Source organism: Papaver somniferum, unplaced genomic scaffold, assembly GCF_003573695.1.
Source record: "Papaver somniferum cultivar HN1 unplaced genomic scaffold, ASM357369v1 unplaced-scaffold_35, whole genome shotgun sequence".
Classification (NCBI taxonomy): Eukaryota; Viridiplantae; Streptophyta; class Magnoliopsida; order Ranunculales; family Papaveraceae; genus Papaver; species Papaver somniferum.
In genome coordinates this window covers 1,213,033-1,236,346 of record NW_020645971.1, presented here as the reverse complement: position 1 = coordinate 1,236,346, position 23,314 = coordinate 1,213,033, and the positions used below count along the sequence as shown (strand labels likewise).

The following is a 23,314-nucleotide window of genomic DNA, read 5'->3' as shown; positions in this document are numbered from 1 at the left end:
TTCTTCTATTGTTGCAAGACTCCAACACCATTCATGGCTCTAAGGACTTCATCGATCTTTATCATTCATCGCTGAGAACCATCGACAGCAAACTAAACTCAACTCGCTGCCTCAATTACTCTTCACACCCAACATACTGCCATTCGATCTTCTGTTTCATTCAGACCATCACAACTTGAATCGATGGCTGCAGCAACTCGGTCTTTCTCTCTATTTTCTGGTTGCCAAGACCTACCCAGACCATCTGAGACTCGTGTTCTTCTTACCTCTTAACCCATCTCGACCGGCCATACAACCCACACTTCGCCATCATGAACTCTTGGAAGTTGAAACTCTTGGTAGCAGTAAAGTCTTCTTGGTTCAGCAAGGATAAAGCTGAATTGTTTAATAACAATGTTGGACTCGACCTAGTTTTTGGATTATAAACTGAAGGAGCTGGCCCTTAGTAAATTGAGTGGGTGCCTATAATAACCTGTCTAGAATCAAATGGTTGCCTTCTTTGGCTACCTCCAGTAATTCATAATGGTTTCAGTTAGTTGCTTCTCGACACCCACACAACTGCCGGTAGTAGTATCCTTGCAATGACAATTCTGTATCTTTTGTGACCAATTGGACGATATCTTGTTCTTTTCGGGAATAAGCTCCAAAATTCCCATAAAATATAAAAGAAAGATAATAATACAATTTTGCACGAAAACTAGCTAAGAAAGCATAACCAATCAATATTTAGAGAGGTGTTTTTAAACACCTATCAGAGAGTTTACTCAAGAGATGTTCAACATCTAAAGCATCCTTTTTAAGTTTTGCCTCAAGTAAGATACGAGATGATCGAACTTCAGGATTTTCTTTATAAGAAGCCTTTTTCATTGGAGCCACAGTCTTTTACTACACCAAGAAGAACATTGACATGTTTTCTTAACTGTTTGAATCTATCATCTTGAATTCTAACAAGGTTTAGAATTAATTTACTCTCTCTAGTTGTTTCATCTTGAATGACAGAGTCAGATTCATTAGAAAAACACATGTCAGTGTTAGTCTGTTTCGTTTGAATACTGGGTTCGTCTATAACAAAGATTGAGGGATCTTTGTCTTTGATAGACTTATTATAAACAAAACTTTTATTTCTGGTGACGTGTTTATCAGAGATAGTTCTCTTGTCCATAGAGTCAGATCGCTACAAACACAGACTTTTGAGGTCTTTAAACGTGTTTGCCTGCTCTGATACCAATTGAAAAAGTGGGGGTCTAACAACCACACCCAATATTTTCGATTAGCAATCTGTATGGACTAACTCCAATATACTTTCTAGAGAATCAACTAGACAGTCAGACTCAATCTAGAGAAAAGTATATCAAGGAGTTAATATCTCTCTCTTGATTTGATTTTTACTCAAGCAAATAGAAACCTGCGAGTCTTTATCAAATACAAGGATAATAAACTTGGATGGTACCAAAAACCAATATACAAGGATCAATCAATTTCCAATCAACAACCAAAGGTTGGATTTCACAATTGATCGATACAAACGCACAACCTGTGATTTTCAATTATATAACAAAATATAATGCGGAATAGAAATAACACAGACACCAGAAATTTTTTTAACGAGAAACCGCAAATGCAGAAAAACCCCGGGACCTAGTCCAGATTGAACACCACACTGTATTAAGCCACTACAGACACTAGCCTACTACAAACTAACTTCGATCTGGACTGTAGTTGAACCCTAATCAATATTGTATTGATTTAAGGTACAGTTACGGTCCTTACGTCTCTGATCCCAACAGGATACTACACACTTGATTCCCTTAGATGATCTGACCCACAACCAAGAGTTACTACGACCCAAAGTCGAAGACTTTAATAAACAAATCTGTATCACACAGAAAAGTCTACGACAATAGATAAATTTGTCTCCCACAGATAAACCTAAGAGTTTGTTCCGTCTTTTAATAGAAATCAAGGTGAAGAGGAACTAATTGATAACCCAGACTTATATTCCCGAAGAACATCCTAGAATTATCAATCACCTCACAATAATCTAAATCATATGGTAGCGAAACTATATATTGCGGAATCACAAACGATGAGACGAAGATGTTTGTGATTTCTTTTTATCTTGCCCTATAGGAGATATAATCTCAAGCCAATCTTACAATTGAACTCGTACGATAGAAAATGGCAAGATCAGACCGCTCAACTACAAGAGAACTAGTTTCGTATGGCTTCACAATCCCAATGAAGTCTTTAAGTCGTTAACCGACAGGGTCTCGAGAAGAAACCTACGGTTAAAGGAGAATCGACTCTAGCAAGACAACTAGTATCACACAGGAGGTGTGGGGATTAGTTTTTCCAGTTGCTAGACGTCTCCCTTATATAGTTTTCAAATCATTGTTTGCAATCCAAGTTACCTTGGTAACAAAGCATTCAATATTCACCGTTAGATGAAAAACCTGATTTATCGAAGCTAATATCTTCCAACCGTTAGATCGAAACTTAGCTTGTCACACACAAATGAAATGTATTCATTTAGGTTTGAGTAACCGTACCTAAACGTGTACACTTAGTTGGTTCACAAATAGTTAACCAATGGTATCAAAACCATTTTATTACTCATTATGGCTAAATACAACCAACTAAAGAGTTTACATCAAATAGAGCCACCAAGGCCCAATAAAATGGAAAACTCAAAAGAAAAAATAAGGTAAAATCAACTCCTAAAGCCCAACTGTAAAAAACATAAGAGATTTTTTTTTTTTAGCAAAACCTATAGTAAATTTGCTCAGGTGATTCCAAAACCGGGATGAAACTTGGTTTTGAATTGAAAATGATCTTTCCCCCTCTCACCAATCCTGCACCCTTCTTTGCCATGGAGTCAGCAGAGAAATTTACTTCTCTCAAGCTATGTACAAGTTTGATATTATTCAATAGTTCCTTTAATCTCTTCCATCTTACCTGCATGAACCAAGGCAGTCTTCCTGACATGTATGCACTCACTGCTGCTTTAGAATCAGAGTTAATACATATATCAAGTTTGTTGTTCTGTATAGCCCATTCAGTTGCGCCTGTAATAGCCATTAACTCTGCAATGTAATTAGTTGCAATTCCCAGGCCAGTAGCTTCAGCATATATACAACCTCCCATTTCATCTCTGCACACAAAACCATATCCTGCTGCACCTGGGTTGCCCCTAGATGACCCATCACAACATATGAGTATCTGATCTCTTGCAGGTAAGAAGAAACTCACTTCAATAATTCTTTGAGGAGTTAACCAATGGTTAGCTATATGAGCACTTTCATATTAACCGTATTCATCTTTCTCATAACTAGTTCATATGACTCATAAGAACTAGTTCAAGAGTTGTTCAATTTCTTAGATCTTTATACATAGACACAATTGAAACAAAATCGGTTTGATTCACTTGAATCAATTCATGAACAATATAGCCACGGTTTGCAAAGATGGCATTCTTTACTGATTTATTGTTTAAGTTCATGAAACAACCGATTTGAGAAATATAACCAGCTTAGGTACGCATACGGGTACGTGTACCATAGCAACCAGACTTGAGTTTGAAAACTCAGCAGAAATTTTCGGTTTGAAAACTTCCGCGGGTACTCGTACGGGTACGCATACCTAGGTGACTGGTTTTTTAGTTTGCAAACTGACAAACTAAGCAGAAATTTTCGGTATGAAAACTTCCGCCAGTACGCGTACGGATACACGTACCTAACCTGTCTCCTTCACCAATACCGCATGCACACATATGCACGCACTTGGTTTCCGGCACATGGATTTATACACTAATGTGCGAACACACTATATATGCTTATATCCATAGTTGGTTACGTAATCTCAACTCTACATTTCAATCATTGAAACATTCTTTTATAATGTTATAATAGTCGTTAGACATAAAGAATCGACTATCGTCATCAAAGCTATTTTCAAGATTGAAACGTCATCATGACTTTCGTCACGGGTAAAGATGAAAATGGTTAAAGAAAAAGCTTACCAACACATATTTCGAGAAAAAGATAGGCGAGTAAACTCGGCTCGAAATAGCAAATGTGTATGTATGAAAACTATTATACTTATACGACTTTTGTCTCAAGAGTAGGAGATAGAGTAGATAGACTTTTGAGTGACAGATGAGTTCAAGTCTCCACATACCTTTTGGTCGGATGAAGTTCCACTGGTTCCTTGAGTAGTTCTTCGTCTTCGTAAGATAACCGCCATGGAGTCTGGAGCCCAACTGTTCCTAACTATCCTAAACCGAGATTTAGTCATAAGTATACTAGAAATCAAGGCATATAGTTTTGATCACTAATATTGACAAACATGCTTGAGATAGCAACGCATGCGAGTTCGACCGAGCAATGCTCTAACAATCTCCTCCTTTGTCAATTTTAGTGACAAAACTATCAATACATATGGATTACAAAATAAATAAAACTTTGTAGCTTCTCGTCCATATGCTTGATCTCCTTGGTGCTTCAACATTACTCGAAAACTTCGTCTTTTCCAAGTACTCCCATGATTCCATAGATCTTCAATTCAGCATCATAGTTGTTGAATTTTCGTATCCATAACAATGAGAAAACAAAAGCTCTCGATCATTGTTATAAATGTCATAGTATTATTACACAGCATCAAAGTTCTTGTATCACAACTTCGACAACAATACTATGGTTATATGTATCACTCCCCCTTAGTCAATACTTTCGTCTCAACATGAAAACCACTCCCCCTTACATAATGACCCGTAAAACACGTAAATCATATGTATTTGTAGTGTGAACTACATATTAATTCTCCCCCTTTTTGTCAAAAAAATTGGCAAAGGTACGAAAACGGGATCCTAATGAAATTTCCACGAAGACGCTTCAAGACCAAAGAAAAGTACATATCAACTTATTTAGATGCAATCATAAAGCCGAAACTAAATGCAATATTCAAGGAGTTTATAAAGATACAAGTGTAGATGGTGGATTTTTGACAAAGGGTAGAATTGTAAAACTATACTCCAAATTCAGCAACCGGATGAGTATTGAGACTCATGTCTCTCATTAAAGCATGAAAGCTCATGTCATAAATCTCTGATTGAGAAGGCTGTCTCTCAGAGTACGTGTAGATGTGTAGTCTCTCAACTGAGGCCACGACACATCTCATGAATACTGAGCAATTTCAGTAATTACACCGGATCCGACAATCGGATGAGTATCGAAACTCATGTCTCTGTGCATGAAAGCTCATGCCACCTCTGATGGAGAAAGTCTATCAGAGAAGATGAAGATGTGCAGTCTCTCAGCTGAGACCACGACACATCTCATACTGTATAGAATCGAAAGATTGGGCGGCTCCTAGACAGCATGTCTGCTAGTATAGAGCGACAACGTCTTCGGGATGTAACCAGATTTTCCCCGACTATGCAAGAGGAAAATGACGCTCCAACAAGTTCATATTACTCAACCCTCAGATAATTAATGCTCCTAGACAGGAAGCCCTTCTAGTATAAAGCCAACAATTAATTATCTTAAATCATCTGAATATCCAGCAATATTCTACGAGCCATCGTTTGAATATCCAACAATATTCTACGAGTCGTCAATTAATCGCCTGAATATTCAGCAATATTCTACGATTCCTCGTTATATTTCGTTACTTCAATCTGTGGTTCTTCCCAACAGAATTCCACAGGTTAGTAATAAATATTCAACGAAACAGGAATCTGGGCATCGAATAAGCCCTGACAAAATGGTGCAAGTGTAATTAGCAGATAATGCACAGACCAGAATTCTGAATGCACGAACGAGCATTTTAAAAATACGAACGAACGAGGAACCTATGCAAAATAGGAAGGAAAAATAATAATAATAAAATATTAAACAAAAGCGCCAGGGGACTAGGCTCACCAGCCGGCCAGTTATGCCGTGACTAGTCCCGCGCCCAATTTTATATTTTACCATATTTTTACTATTTTCACGATCTCATGAAAATCCTCTCGTTCGAGCAAATTTCCTTTATTTCAAAGAAATTATCTAAATCACATGATTTTATCAAAAAATAATAAAATTAGGGAAAGTTATCGCGGGACTGAGCACCATCCGGCCATGTCTTGGCCGTGGCCGGTCCCACACCTCACGTCTCCATTATTTTATTATTTCTCTCAAATTATGAAAATTCCTTGATTTTATGAATTTTCCCTAAAATCATGAAAATTACCTAATTTCAAGTATTTTTATCTAAATCACATGATTTTATCAAAAAATAATAAAATTAGGGAAAGGTGTCGCGGGACCGGCGGCCGGTCATGCTTTGGCCGTGGCCGGTCCCACACTTCACGTCCCATTATTTTATTATTCCTTCTCAATTATGAAAATTCCTTGATTTTATGAATTTTCCCTGAAATTACCTAATTTCATGTATTTTCTCTAAAATCATGGAAAATATTAAAAAAATTAGGAAAACTTGTGGGACCGTGCTCTAGCCGGCCGGCCATGCCCTAGCCGGTCCCACACGCCCATTATTTTATTATTATTTGGTGTTTGGTTTTCTGATTTCATGAAAACTCCCTGATTTCAACAAAATATCTTGGATTTCAACAAATCCCTTTGATTTTATGAAAAATTATCTAAAATCATCAAAATTAAATAAATATGGGAAGAGTGCCTTGGGGCCCGTGCCCATTGGCCGTGGCAATGCCACGGCCATTGCCAGTCCCACACTCCCATTCTCTATTTTATATTTTAATTTATGTCTCTCATCTCATGGAAGTTCCCTAATTTCGCCAAACTCTCCAGTTTCATGGAATTTCCCTTAAATCAGAGAAAAATACATGAAATCACATAAAACTGGGAAAAGCATGTGGGACCGCGTGTCTGCCGGCCGGCCATGCCCTAGCCGTGGCCGGTCCCACACTTTGTGATTCCTTGTTTATTTATTATTTTCATCATCTCATGTATTTTTGCCGGTTTCAGCAAAACCATGGATTTTGCATATTTTCTCCAAATATTGCTCAAACGTGCATCAGAAAATATCAAAATTCTCAGGACTGAAGCACGGACACTATGGTGACACGGGCAATCCCCTTGACCGACCAAGGGTGACCCTGAGGCTTGCAAACAACTGGTCCCGCATGTTTTAATGATTTTAACCTAATTTGCTCAGTTGCTCATATTAGGTTCGAACTCATTCCAAACAATTGGAAGTTCGCTCAAACGACCATCTACTGGTCCCACGACCATCAAGAGCCGGTCTCATGACCTCTTGGTCGACCCCTCATATTTTCTACATCAGGTTTTATGATTTGTTGCTCACACGAGAATTATTTCAGTAAATGATTAAAACAACATTTAATCATTCTTTCACCAACTGGTCCTCAAGAGACTTTGGTATTTTTTGCTCATTCGAGCATCTGGGCGTTATATGGTGAACCCGTCATCCCATGTAGCCGGTCCCATGTTGATTTGCAATAAATCATCATTTCGGAAAAATTAGGGTTTTGAATCCAGAGCTCTGCAGAAACGTGATTCTGTGCAAATTCGAACACTCTGATAATTTTATGTTGATTCCATGATTGATATTCATATTTATTTTGCTCGACCCAGCAGTCAGTAACTTAAATTAATATTTTATTTGGTCCAGCTACCAACAATTCATCAAAAGAACAATATTTGCTCGAACTAGCAATATTCGCTCGAACCGGTAATATTTATTCAATTAGCAATATTCGCTCAGACTAGCAATATTTTCTCAAATCAAAAAATATTGGTTCAACTACCAATATTCAACAATTTAGCAACACAGTTTTGCTCGTCTTAGGTTATAATGATACCTCGTCTCAGCAGATACATTAAATTCATGAATTTCGAAACATTTGCTAATCATGTTCAACTCAGCGCTACATGGACTCATCGTCCCATAAAGTCAGCAACTGACTCCACAATCACGAGATTTCAATCGTGTCACATGGGGGGATATTAACTAGGGTTTTGGTCTGGCGGTCTACGACACGTGTGTTCACCCCACGACGAGAATATGAGAAAACCGTGCAATCAGTTGGAAGAGTCAGCAAAGGAGTGGGTGGAAGGTTAACCAAGTCTCCGCACGATGAGTAATTGGTTTTAACACGATTTCCCCATTTCCCACTCTCTGATTCCAGCAACTATCACACTTCATGGGATCATGGTGTTTTCAACTCCGGCATTATAAAATGTCTCTGAATCCTGATTGAAGATGAGAAGTTTTCGAACACTCGAACAACATTCGCCAAGACGAGGAATTTCTCATCAAAGTTCATACAGACAATCTTTCGTCTACACGAACTCACAGAAATTACTCTCAATTGAGAAAAATTCAATCATTCAGAGCATTTTCACGTTGAATTCACAACAGACCTACAATCTCAGATCACCATTGATCTCACGTATTTCTCAGCTTCCCTCCTACAGATAAACCCATCCTCTCTTGTGACCGAATTGACTCTGGAACGGCCTTTGTTCTTGGTTTAGGCCGGGGTCTTACAAATTGATCTCTCGAACTTAAAGCACTCCCTTCTTGCAGTGCATATTTGTGAGGTTTAACATTTCGTTCGGTTCAAGGAGTCTCCACACGGTCGACTCTTCAATTCCGTAAAAACCAGCAAATCGTTTTTCCCTACTCTCAGATTGGCGACCACAGTGGGAGATTAATATCTCGGTTGCAATCTCATTTTCACAAGATGGTTGGTCTTAGGACTAATTCAACTGATCCAGACCCAATCCAGAATCTTTCAAATGGCAGGATTCCTCATGTTACACCTGACGACACGGAAGGCAGCGGAACCCCGACTCTGGCAGAGCTATCTCAAATTCTGGAAGTCCACACCAGGAACATGGATCTGATGAAGAACACGATAGATCACATACTCGATTTTCTCATCAAGATGACATCTGAGTAGGGCGGCGTCTCTGCTTTGGAAGTCCCAACATTGGGGACTGGTTCAACGCCTGACCCTAAAATCAACAGTTTCACTACTTATGAAAAGTCGGTGGATCAAGAGGTTGTACAATTGATTAAAAATGTGTATGAACTTTTACACTTTTCCAGGGAACAGCGTACGGACACGTTTGCCGCACTCAACCAGATATCATCTGACGTACAAATAACTTTACTTACCCCAGCAGTTGAAGAAGTATCCCTGGTATCTGAACATTCAATCGACAACATCACTTTTGGAGAGGAAGATCGCATCGCAGACGAAGGGAATAATCGCGCGTTGTATGTGACTGGCTTCATCAAAGGCACCGAATTTAGAAGGGCTCTTGTCGACACCGGTGCTTCCAACAATATTGTCACTATGAAGACTCTTAGAATGGCCAGATTCCCACGAGGTAAAATCATTCGCCATCCCATCCTAATGACAGGATTTGAAGGAAGCCAAAGCCACACATATGGATACGCGTACATATATTTGAGGGTAGGACCAATTCAATCAAAGGTGAAATTCCACGTGATCAAGCAAGAGCCTGACTACCACCTGATACTTGGGCGACCTTGGCTCCATGGCAACAAGGTGGTTCCATCAACCTACCATCAATGCATGAAGTCCTTAATCAATAACAAGATCGTCTGCATAGCTGCTTCATCATCTCCTTATGCTCTGTCTTACGATGCTGAATTCATCGAATCCCAGAGCGCCCGTAAACCTCCTAAGAAAATCTATACTACTCCACTTCCAAGTTGGAAGGCTATTGAGGCATCCGCATCATCACCATCTTCGGAAGTGGAACCAGTCGAATCGCCTGCTACATCGTTCAAACGCCGAAAAGATGAAACTACGGTCTCAGGATCCAATTTTATGACCACTCATGACGCAGAAGGAAGGGTTATTTACCGACGATGCAAAGATTAGCAATTAATAGGGGAGATTGATCAAGAGTCTCCCCGCACTGGTGAATCGTGTCAGAATGAACAACTACCCGAGGATGAAGTTTAGGAAGCTCCATAACAGTTGCAAGATGGCACGAATTCTACCACTGATGATCTTGAGACGGTTAACATCGGCACAAAGGAAGATCCAAGACCGATCTTGGTCAGTTCTGCACTATCACCGAAAGAGCGTGCAGGTCTGGTAGAGCTACTGAAGGAGTATCGAGATATATTTTCTTGGACGTATGAAGAAATGCCTGGCCTGGATGACAAACTGGTCATTTACCGTCTACATATTATTCCCGACTCCAAAGCTGTCAAACAACCACCCAGGCAGTTCAGGTATGAGGTCGAGGAGCAAATTAAGGCCGAAATTCAAAAATTGTTGGTAGCAGGATTTATCAAGCCTATTCAGCATCCAACCTGGCTGGCTAATGTCGCCCCAGTTAAGAAGAAAAATGGCCAAATCAGATGTTGTGTAGATTTCAGAAACCTAAATAAATGCTGCCCGAAGGATGACTTTCCTTTACCCAACATTGATATGCTCGTTGATGCGACCAGCGGCCACAGTATGTTCTCATTCATGGATGGTTACAGTGGGTACAACCAAATCAAAATGTTTTAACATGATGCCGCCAAGACCGCGTTTCGCACTCCCATTAGGAATTTTCATTACACTGTGATGCCCTTTGGGTTGAAGAATGCTGGCGCCACCTACCAACGAGCCATGATAGCAATATTTCATGATATGATGCACAAGCAAGTAGAAGATTGTGTTGAAGATGTCATGGTGAAATCGAAAGCTCGAACATCCCATCTAGAAGTTCTGAGACAAGTCTTTGAAAGATGCAGAGAATACAAGTTGAAGATGAATCCTCTAAAATGCGTTTTTGGATTTTTTCGGGAAAGTTTCTGGGATTCTTGGTCACTGCCGAAGGGATCAATAATCGATCCGGAAAAAGCGAAATCCATTTCCACCATGCCTCCTCCGCGCACTGTGAAGGAACTTCAGAGCTTCATGGGTAAGGTGAATTACATCAGACGCTTCATACCAGGATTGGCTCAACTTATTGCTTTGTTCACCCCTCTGCTGAAGAAGGGAGCGAGTTTCACGTGGACGGATGTTCAGCAGGAAGCATTTCAGAAAATACAACAGATACTTTTATCACCTGCAGTCATGAGGTATCCAGTGCAGGGTAGACCGTTGATATTATACACAGCCTCCAGTGATATTGTTATTGGAGCACTACTGGATCAAGAAGACGAAGAAGGCGTCGAGCATCCAATTTACTATTTCAGCCGAACCATGAAAGATGCTCAACTCAGATACCCGAAATCTGAAAGAGCATGCCTGGCGTTAGCTCATGCAATGCAAATATTCAGGCATTATTTACTATCCAACAGAGTTGTGCTTGTATCCAAAGCTGATCCCATAAAGTTTTTACTCTCAAAGCCCGCTCTGATAGGAAGACCTGGAAAGTGGCTCCTTCAGATGTCGGAATTCGACATAGTATGTGTTTCCCCCAAAGCAATCAAAGGTCAAGCAGTAGCAGATTTACTAGCAGCGTTCCCAGGAGAAGATTCCGCGACATTACCAGATGACGTACCAGGAGAACTTCCAGGAATCTCAGTCGTTAAAGAAGAAACATGGTTGTTGTACTTTGATGGATCCGCCACTCCTAGTAATGATACTGGAGGAGCGGGCATAGTCTTGGTCTCGCCATCAGGAGAGCTATTCTCACACTCATTCAAGATGGATTTCCACTATACAAATAATTCAGCAGGGTATGAGGCCTTCTTGCTAGGATTATCCTTAGCTAAACAAGCAGGAGCAATGCATCTGGAGATCAGAGGAGATTCAAAACTACTAGTCAATCAAATGAATGGGGTGTATTCTCTCAAAGAGATAACACTTTCTCCATTCAGGGCTGAAGCACAGCGACTCCTGACTCATTTCGCCGACGCGACCATCACCCATACTGGTCGAACCAACAATAGGCATGTTGATTGCTTAGCAACTCTTGCCTCCAAGTTGCAATTCGAAGGATCAGAGAAATCCATCATAGTGTAAAGACGAGTTGTGTCATCCACGTGGATTAATCAAACTAAAGAATCTCAAGCAAATGACTGGAGAGAACCTATTACTCATGAACTGAGCAGCTCCATTACAGAAGGGAAGATCATCCTTAAAGAACTGAAGAACTTCTTCTTGCTTCATGGATCCTTATACCATCGTAACCCGGATGCCTCTCTATCACGATGCCTGGGTGATTAAGGAGCGAAAGAAAAACTCGAAAGTGTGCATCAAGAACTGTGCGGACAGACGCTGGTGATAACACTTTATAGAAGACTCCAGAGACTCGGGTACTATTGGCCTTCCATGGAAGCACAGTCGAGGACTTTGCAGGGAGCTTGTCTTAATTGTCAGACACCTCCTCATCATTTGGAGGTGCTAACACTCCTTCACACCGCGGACTGGAGGCAGCCTTACATCGAATATCTTCGAGACAACAAATCGCCACCAGAAAAGAAAGATGCAATCAAACTCATACAGAGAGCTAAGAGATTTGTTTTTCTTGACGGAATCTTATATCGCAAAAGATTTCGAGGAGACTTGTTGAGATGCCTAGCCGAAGATGAAATCCTGACATTCCTGAAAGAAACTCATGAAGGAGAACATCAGGGGAAAAATAAGTTGTTTCTCCAAATCCACGAGAAATACTACTGGCCGACTATGGAAGATGATGCAGCCGCATACGTTCAGAAGTGCCATAAATGCCAGATTCACGGTAATCTCATTCATACCCCTTGTCTTCCATTACACTCTGTGAATAGTCAATGGCCTTTCTATAGCTGGGGACTTGATATCATCGGGAAGATCAATCCAGCATCCTCAAAGCAGCATGAATACATCATCACGACTACTGAGTATTTCACTAAGTGGGTCGAAGCAATCCCGCTCAGAGGTACCACAAGGGTAACTATTGCAGCCTTCATCAAGGAGCATGTTATATGTAGATTCGACGTCCCTAAACATATCATCACAGATAATGGGACTCCTTTCGCCAATCAAGATGTCGAGAAATTACTCAAGGAGTACGGGATTAAACAGATCTTCTCCATACCATACTACCCCCAAGGAAACGTCCAAGCGGAGAGTACCAACAAAACTTTGATCCAGATTATTAGTCGAACAATTCATGACAATCCACGATCGTGGCATGAGAAACTTCCCATGGCTTTGTGGGCTTACAGAACTGCATCAAGGAGCTCAATTGGGATGTCACCGTACTCGCTCGTCTATGGGGATGATGCTATACTCCCAGCCGAGATAAAAATTCCTTCAACAAGGATTGCAGCGGCTAGCAGAATACAATGGGATGACGCTGAAGTGTCCAAGTCAAGAGTTGCTGAACTAGACATGCTTGAATCAAGGAGAGCTAAAGTAGAAAAGTACGTGGAGGCTTATAAACAGAGGGTATCTGATTTTTGATTTTTCTGGGGTTGTAGTAATGAGGTTCAAACTCTCGGACTTGTGAAGGATAATTTTTAGACTTAATAAAAAAAAGATAAATATATACAATAAAATATTAACAATGGTGAGAGGTACTGGGACTAATGATTCGGCCAATCTTCATAAAATAGGGCTCAATGAATTATTCTCGACAATAATCGCTGAAAACATAAGTTATATGGACTCTTATTTTGCCAAAGTAGATTCTCAAAAAATTGATTGTAAATTTTAAACATGGAACATCAAATCACCTAAGCTAAGCATGACCCATCTAATCAAATAACACCCAATTTAATCAAATCATATTTCAATTAATTTTTAATGCAAAAGTCTTAAAAAGAATTAATAAAATTACCCATGTATGAAGCTCGGCCTCCTCCGTCGTCCCAGTGTTGGGTTTTAACTCATCATAGTAAAAATGTCTCAAAATAATTTATTATGGCTCAAAAATGGTTTACAAATGATGAGAATATGAGAAATACAATAAAACCATAGACCTACGACCCTCAGTGACAAATTAAGACTGCTGCAGCTGTGTCGCAAACGCTGTGGCAAATAAGACTGCCTGATGTACGACCCACTGGTGTTAGTCGTTATTACTGTAGGAAAACGACTGCTGGTGCAGGTCCGTTCTTCATGTTCTTCATCTTCATCACGAACAGCAGCAGAGAGAATTCGTGATTCTTCCTCTGCAGCTTCCTCTCTTCTCTTCCCAACTCTCGACACCGCTTCTACATCACCCTAAGAGACTATTTATACCCATGTCACGCATTGAATCTCGTCATAACTCCAAATAATCTTCATTGAACACAAATATTCTCCACGGGCAATAATTTCTATATTTTCTTTCTCCACGCGTTTCTGAGATGTTTCGATCATTCCAATATCTTCTAAATATGTATATGAATCCTCATAATTATTTTTATTGCCTTTAGTCTCCTTTAATTTCCATAAATCAACTTGAAACCCTATTTTCCTTTTTTAACTGTTGTGAAAAATATCCGGCGATTGGGCCCAACTCAGGCCATTCCAACACTCAAAATATATTCATATACCCATAAGGAGTCTATCCCTTGAATTTCAGCTCTTTAGTCTACTCATAACCCTTTCAAATCATGCCCGTAAAATCTGTCAGTGTATGAAATAATTTTCCCGCCAAAAATATTTTCAAATTATGGGAAGAAAGTGACCTCCCCCTAATCCATTCCTGGGGTCCCTTTAGCAATTGGGGCGGAAATAGTAATTTTTGGGGCTGAAACAGTAATTTTTCTGGGGTTCCTGCGGGACATTTCTGGGGTTCTCCGGTGCATTTCTGGAGCGTCTTTAGTACTTTATCCTAGGGTGTAAAACACCACTTTTTGAGCCAATTTTTGCCGCAAGAGCTTATTTCTCTAAAAATACCTATAAAGACATAAAATAACAAAATAAATAGAAAATCGAGTACTAACAATACATACAATTGAGACATATTAGACACATAAATGTGTCTATCAACACCCCCAAACTTATTATTTGCTAGTCCTCGAGCAAAACTAATATTGAAAATAAAATCCTAACTCACTAGGTGTCCCTAGTGACCGAGTTAATATCGGGAGGGTTTACCAGAGGTGTACCCACAAAACCAATACTCCAGACCCTAGCTATCTACAACGAACCTTGGAAGGCACTAAAGAATCTCCTTGGTTGGCATACTTATTGACTACAAGAGGAAGTACCCTGATGCGAAATTCCAATTGATGTACACGAGTTTGCACTCAAGCATACTAAAATTCATATATAAGTGATAGATCTCTACTCAGATAGTTGCACTATGGACATCATATTCAGAGTCAAACTAATCACATGGATAGAAAAAGAGATGGATATAGAAAAATGTAGATGGTTTTGATGTTTACTAAGTGAACGACGTTTCCCATATCTGTCTGAAGGCCTCCGCCAAAATGAACCTATCCTAATGGATTGAGATACTAGTCTGACTAATATCAACACACTGGCATATACAAGGGTGCCAGTGGTCGATAACCTAACTCTAGGTCAACACAACTGGCATATACAAGGGTACCAGTGGTCGACTTTATTGAATTTATTCCTTTTGGTCAAATGGTCTGGTCTCAATATTTTTTTTTTATTTTTTTTTTGGTATCTCAATCACTCTAATTCACCCTAGCATTGGTAACAACTTGAATCGTGAGCCCCACCTAATCACTTAGAGAAACATAGTTTAAAAACAAAATAAAATAAAAATAGAAGTGAAAAGGACTCAACGAGATATGGTGAAACTATCATGTTATTTCTAACACCTGAGCTCTGTGCTTTTATGAATAGACTCTTTAGATGTTTCCATCTAATCAGATTGGTTCCTCAAGTCCTACAACCAAAATGCTTCCATCCACTTAAATTAGTTAGTGCAATCCTTAATAGGCATAAATTTCTAGGCTCTGGAGTTTATTTATTATGCAACTAAAAAGTTTCTCCCATACCCCCAAACTTAAATCTAACATTGTCCTCAATGTTCTAAAGATGAAATTAAAAGCATGAACAATGAGAAACTGTTACCAATGAAGCAAAAGAGATAAGGAAAGATATTACCGTGTCACTTGAGCATGGGATACCTCCCAAGAAGTGCTAAGTTTAAAGTCTTCATCCAGACTTAGAAAAGGATTGGTCAACTCGAACCATAAAGTAACAGTCGAAATAACTTTGGGTCTTCAAAACCAAAAAGAGCTGACCATAGGAAACTGCAGTGAACCAAGAAAATAGACAAGAATAGCATGCCCTTACCTAGTTTCCTGATTAAGATATTTATATCTAATTGTGGTTCAGGTTCTAAGAAAGGGTCTAAATAAAATATTTTCATAGGTTGCGTTTCTTCATAGGTGGGATCCGAATCATTAGGTCCTAGAGTCTGGAAAAACTCAGATATGATCTTAGAAGCGCACCATAATAACCTAAATAACTGAGGATCCTCTAAGTCAATAAGATTTGACTTACAATATTGACCAAAATGAGAGTAGTGGTCATTCTTAAGCAAATGTGTCGATTCTAATTTCCTAAAGCATTTAGGTTTAGTCTCACAACTTAATATTCGACACATTTGAAATATAAACGTTCCCACATTTGGAAGAAAACTATTTGGTGGGAAAACAAAGTCAATCTGGGTATCATAGCCTGGGCAAACCACATCAACCAGAGGATGGGTTTCTAACGACTGAACTTCTTCCTGGACATCATTAAGTTCGGGAAAACGAGTATGAAGGTAATCTTGCAAAATGGTCGAGGCAGAGATATCAAGTCCTAAGTGTGGGGACTTTCTGAGAGTTAAAGGTAAGGCACTAGGAAAGTGATAATCACCCCCAAACTTAGAGTTTTCATTGTCTCTAGATAGACCTCTAATTATTTCTTGAATTTTTGTATCTTCAGAGTCTTTAAAATACTCAAGAGATTCTTCTAAGTTATTATCAGGTAGTGCATCTTTACTCATCTCTACGGGTCTATCTTCTTCTTCCAAGACTATTGTTTCTAAGTCGCTAGAATCTAAAACAGTATTTTCGAAATGAACCCGTTCCTCTAAACCACTATCGGCTTCGTAATCAAAAGGAAAAACTACATCGTCTAAAACGGTGGTATCCCTAATCAAATCCTCTTCCTTTTGAATAGGTGAATAATCATAAAAATTATTTGGATTTGAACTAGAAATAATATAATCACTATACAACTCAATTGGATTACTAGACTCCTGATCACTATGCCTACATATTTTAGATTCTTCATTACTGCTATCCTCATCATCATAGTACGAAGATGATTGGACCTTATCTAAATAAGTAGTGTCTTTTATAATAACCTCGTCCTCTAGATTAGGCAAATATTCACTATTTACATCAAGGGTAAAATTGGAAACACTATTTTAGAAATGTAGATCTTTTAGAGAAGTTCTATTCTGGGTCTCTAAAAAAAGCTTTTGGGCCGACTCACATGAATTCCTGACGTAATCTAGGAAATCAGGTAAAGAAAGTTCACTCATTGCATTATTTTCGTCCATAACTAAGTTATTCATTTCGCGAACTTACGTGCTGTCTCAGCTAACTTACGTGTCGACTCAAGTAAAAAGGAATTAGCAGAATTTTTCTCGTATGACTGATGGTTGTGAGGATAGTGATTGGGCTCACCATGGTATGAACCATAACCTTGAAAAGTTTGGCGTTCCCAACCACTATTCCCACCATGGTAATAAAACTGATGATGTCCATATTCAAATTCAGGTCGATATTCATTGTATTGGCTTCTATCATACCAGCTCGACATTCTTAATTGCAAGGGAATTCTACATAATCACAAACAAGGCTGACTCGACCAAATCAAACCTATAAAATCTAGCAAACAAAAAGCATGATGGCTCCACTTAGATTGTTTCTAGACCAGCTTCTATCTTTCGAAATGGAATTCGTTACAATTTAAGCAAACCCCTCTGGAATCAATCCGAGTCAAAGTAAGTTGAATTGAGGCGAGGGAAGCTCAGTGGAGGTTTAATACCCAAGGCCTCACCGTTATCACAAGGCGGCGCAGTCACGCATTCAACTCACAGAAACCATTATGAACTTTGGAGTGTGCTTAAACAACAACCAATATTTTTCGAAATTTTTTCCTAATAAGCGCGTTACCTTATCGGTCTCGTTCTAGTCAAGTTTTAAGCTTGGGTTCGCGTTAGGTTTCGTTTTCCTAAGGCGGGCAAGAAGGGAGCGGGGATGAAATCCGAACCCTTATCTTGTATTGGCCAGGCCTTGCCCTTTACTAGGAATTTAAAAACAGTCTGGTTCGTCCTCAAACAATTATCACCTTAAGGCAGACAGTAACCCGCTTGCAGGAGATTCGCGGGTGTTTCGGTTGGACTTACCTCCCGTACCAGACGGGCGATGAACCGTTGTCGTCGACTCGGGCCACGACTCCTATGCCGTGTACGAACCCGAGGGGCCGAGAAGATATAGTAATCATCGTCCTTCCCTGCACACAGTTTATATAATTTATTTTTTTTTTAATAATACCCTTCCGTAGGGTCAAAAAAAAGAATAAAGTCCAATTGTCCAGAATAAAGTCCAAATAAAAAGTCCAAAAATTACAAAAATTATGAAAAATAAAGCCTATTTACAAATTCTAAAAAAAATAAATAAATAAAAGCTATATACAAAAAAAAATTAAATTAAATCCTAAAAAGAAAAAAATTATGTCTTTTTTTTTTCTTCTCTTTTAGCTTTTAGCTTTAAGCTTTTTGTTCCCAAGTCCTTAGTATTCCACTTCGAACCTGTAAATCAAAGACACAAAAAGAAATGTAAAAAGGAACAAATAATAGTAAAAAAAAAATAAACCTAAAAATTCTACCTAAGCACAAATCCGCGTCGGCGGCGCCAAAATGATTTTTTATTTTTCTGGGGTTGTAGTAATGAGGTTCAAACTCTCGGACTTGTGAAGGATAATTATTTAGACTTAATAAAAAAAGATAAATATATACAATAAAATATTAACAATGGTGAGAGGTACTTGGACTAATGATTCGGCCAATCTTCATAAAATAGCGCTCAATGAATTATTCTCGACAATAATCGCTCAAAATATAAGTTATATGGACTCTTATTTTGCCAAAGTAGATTCTCAAAAAATTGATTGTAAATGTTAAGCATGGAACATCAAATCACCTAAGCTAAGCATGACCCATCTAATCAAATAACACCCAATTTAATCAAATCATATTTCAATTAATTTTTAATGCAAAAGTCTTAAAAAGAATTAATAAAATTACCCATGTATGAAGCTCGGCCTCCTCCGTCGTCCCAGTGTTGGGGTCTAACTCATCATAGTAAAAATGCTCTCAAAATAATTTATTATGGCTCAAAAATGGTTTACAAATGATGAGAATATGAGAAATACAATAAAACCAGAGACCTACGACCCTCAGTGACAAATTAAGACTGCTGCAGCTGTGTCGCAAACGCTGTGGCAAATAAGACTGTCTGATGTACGACCCACTGGTGTGAGTCGTTATTACTGTAGGAAAACGACTGTTGGTGCAGGTCCGTTCTTCATCTTCATCACGAACAGCAGCAGCAGAGAGAATTCGTGATTCTTCCTCTGCAACTTCCTCTCTTCTCCTGCCAACTCTCGACACCGCTTCTACATCACCCTAAGAGACTATTTATACCCATATCACGCATTGAATCTCGTCATAACTCCAAATAATCTTCATTGAACACAAATATTCTCCACGGGCAATAATTTCTATATTTTCTTTCTCCACGCGTTTCTGAGATGTTTCGATCATTCCAATATCTTCTAAATATGTATATGAATCCTCAGAATTATTTTTCTTGCCTTTAGTCTCCTTTAATTTCCATAAATCAACTTGAAACCCTATTTTCCTTTTTTAACTGTTGTGAAAAATATCCGGCGATTGGGCCCAACTCAGGTCATTCCAACACTCAAAATATATTCATATACCCATAAGGAGTCTATCCCTTGAATTTCAGCTCTTTAGTCTACTCATAACCCTTTCAAATCATGCCCGTAAAATCTTCCAGTGTATGAAATAATTTTCCCGCCAAAAATATTTTCAAATTCTGGGAAGAAAGTGAGCTCCCCCTAATCCATTCCTGGGGTCCCTTTAGCAATTGGGGCGGAAATAGTAATTTTTGGGGCTGAAACAGTAATTTTTCTGGGGTTCCTCCGGGACATTTCTGGGGTTCCTCCGGTGCATTTCTGGAGTGTCTTTAGTACTTTATCCTAGGGTGTAAAACACCACTTTTTGAGCCAATTTTTGCCGCAAGAGCTTATTTCTCTAAAAATACCTATAAAGACATAAAATAACAAAATAAATAGAAAATCGGGTACTAAAAATACATACAATTGAGACATATTAGACACATAAATGTGTCTATCAGTATCTAGAGCTTACAACAAAATGGTAAAACCCCGAACTTTTCAAGTAGGAGATTTGGTATTAGAGATAACAAAGCACATTCAACAAGACATGTCTTCTCCCAAATTCTCTCCGAAATGGGAAGGGCCGTATGTTATCATCAAAGCGGTGTCTAGTGGATACTACAAAATCTTAGCACTTAGTGGAGGAAAGGAAGGAAATATTATCAACGGCAAATGGCTCAAAGCCTATTACGCTTGATCAACAACAGATAATTAACCTTTATTTCAAATACATCTCAAATGTAATTTATTTCCTTCAAAGAGCATGCAAGATGCTCATTCGTTCATCAAATATTCATCAATTGAACAAAAACTCCTCATGCTATCAGATTATTCTACCTTGTCAGAAACCTACATTACAACGCTCCTGAATATTCACTCAGAGCAAACCATACAGCAATGGATAATCCCTATAGGAAACCCTGTCGAGTTTCTTCTGGAAGATCCTAGTCTTTTCCTTCAAATCCTCAACCGCCTTCTCAACCCTCGCTGACTCCAAAGCCAGTATCTTTTCCTCCTCCAGTAAAGCAGTGGTCATGGAAATCGCATCAGCAGCCCCCGCCGCCTTATGGATCTTAATTATCTCAAGACAACGGCGAAGCCAGCTCACATTTAATCGCAATATCTCACAATTGGAAATCATCTCATCCCACTTGTGCAGTTCCTGATTCTTGACGTCTCGCAGGTGCATTTGGTTCATTTCTTCAATGATCGGTAGCAGCCCTGCAACTGTAGTCAAGAGAGTGGGTAGGAAACCTTTCCACACTTCCGTAGTAGCAATATTCCCATAATTTTACATATCTTGGCATACATAGGTGCATGGCACTTGGGAATGACAAATCCACCAACCATCTCATTGTCTGGGAAAGTGTTAACCAATGGAGCTTCAAATGAGAGTCCAGCTGTCGGGTATTCACAGGCGTGAACACTGTCTTCTGTCTCCATGGATTCTGCAGAATCTTCACATGCTCGATTGCCACTGTCTTCAACCTCGACCACAGTCATGAACTTTCCACTCCTTCTCCTTCTAGCATCAACAACGACACGAACATCCGCCTGTGATGAACGGGGAAGTGTTTAATTTCGCCTGAATTAGACATGGTAAAATTTCAAGGATTATAAGATTGCTTACAGATGATCCAGTCTCAGCAGGAACCGATCTATACCGGGCAGGAGTTCTAGCAGTCCGCTTGGGCCTTGAATTGTGAGAAGAAAGATTCTTCTGGTTATCCTGCAACAAATCATCTTCTACGATCAGTAACCTCAACTGAACGGGATGGAAAAGATGTGCAACTTACCAAGATGGGCGCTTCTACTCCATGTTTCGACTGAAGTCCGTTTTGAGAAGAAGTATTATCAGCAGACATGATATGAGAAGTATGATGATCGAAATTTCTTTTGTGATGAAACTAACTTAGGAATGGAGGAAATATTAGCGCAAGTGATAAACCCTAAATCTACAAAGATATATACAAGATACGGCAGGCACTTATCTCCGATTCAGTTACGAGTTTTACTGAAACCCTAAGTCTTGAACAAGGTCAAACTGGAGATGCAGAAGTAAAATAGTGCACCGGGGACTGACCAAGGTTAACTGTGATCGGCAAGTCACACGGCTCCATGTACTATACAGCTTATGTTTGGATATTTTCATAAGATGAAGAACCACAAGGGTTAAGGGAGATTACAATGAGTTCGGCATGAAGAGTGGCTCGGTTTTCTTAATCCAATCAAGAAGAACTTGCATTAATAAATCTCGTTCAAAAGGAAGACCTAAATACTTCAATAAAGTTGTTCGAATGAAGACATCTACTACGAAGATTGAGAGTATCCAAATACTAAAAAAGAAAAAAGAGATCGAAAGTAAAGTTATTCGTTAGATCCATCTGAGTTGTCAGATTCGTCATCACTGTCTTTCTCAGAGTTTTCATCACTATCCTTCTCAGAATGCTCTTCTTCGGAATCACTGTCACGACTATTGGTGACGTATGGATGAGCATAAAAATCATCATCTGAATCTTCTTCCGCTTCAGCTGCAATGTTCATGGGACTTTCGAATTCTCTGGCACACTGATCAGGCAAACCCCAGGAGGTTTCTTCTTCGGAAGCATCAACATCAGAATCAGAGGGTACCCCGTCCAAGAATTGCCGTTTTTCCTCAGCTATCTGTATTTTGCGTCGGATTCGATCCTTTGTGCGCTGACGAGCATCTTTCTCATCGTCGTCGGCTTTTCTTTTCATGATTTCACCGAAAGTAACTCTCCGCTCATTCGAGGGTACGCTAGGCTTTGCTCTCTCATCGCGAATTACCTTGGCTCTCGACATAGCTATGGGAGCTTTGGGATCTTCGTCAGAACCGGAGGAATAACTACGACTGCTGGAAGCCGTCATTTTTTGAAACTAGGAGCATGGAGTTATAGACATGCAGATAAATTCATCCACAAAATGGTAATTCTTGAATCTTACCTCTTTCAATTTCACTAACAATAGTGGTTGCAATGCAAGAGTTAACACACGAAATCAATTCGTTCCTTGAAATCTGCAATAACGAACAACGCTTCATTAGTGCATAAAAAATGATTTTCTCATAAAATCATATACATAATTTTCATAATGTGAACATTCACACAACTGAACTATGATATTTACAATAAGACATGACTTCATCACAAATAAGTTGTATAGTTTAAGGTTACTCAAAACCCATGTCTTGATTTTACAAAACAATAATTAATGCAATTTGTTCATATAAATTTTCAGAATTTATCTAATAAGAACAAATCCATGTGAATAAAATACGTCATCATGTTTCACATAAAATATGTCACGGCTACATATAAAAAAAATCTATTTTCCTTCGTATTAGTTTTATTAAAAACGAAGGTTTATGCTAGTTTTGTGAAAGCTCACACCTAT

General features: G+C 39.1%; 1 protein-coding gene across 1 annotated transcript; it reads right to left on the bottom strand.

Annotated features, from left to right (window-relative positions):
• Positions 1 to 22,267: 22,267 nt before the first annotated feature.
• On the bottom strand, positions 22,268 to 22,789 carry LOC113342197 (protein starmaker-like). The gene is made up of 2 exons (XM_026586817.1): positions 22,470 to 22,789; positions 22,268 to 22,373 (listed from the first exon to the last, which is right to left on the bottom strand). Exons 1-2 carry the CDS (start codon positions 22,787 to 22,789, stop codon positions 22,268 to 22,270), a joined length of 426 nt encoding a protein of 141 aa, XP_026442602.1.
• Positions 22,790 to 23,314: the final 525 nt, after the last annotated feature.

Bases quoted from the DNA above. Each gene is read 5' to 3' on its own strand.
- LOC113342197 (XM_026586817.1), bottom strand. From the start codon at position 22,789: ATGACGGCTTCCAGCAGTCGTAGTTATTCCTCCGGTTCTGACGAAGAT. The intron at 22,374-22,469 runs GTGTGCCAGAGA...CGTCACCAATAG, and splicing joins TCCTGGGGTTTGCCTGATCA to TCGTGACAGTGATTCCGAAG.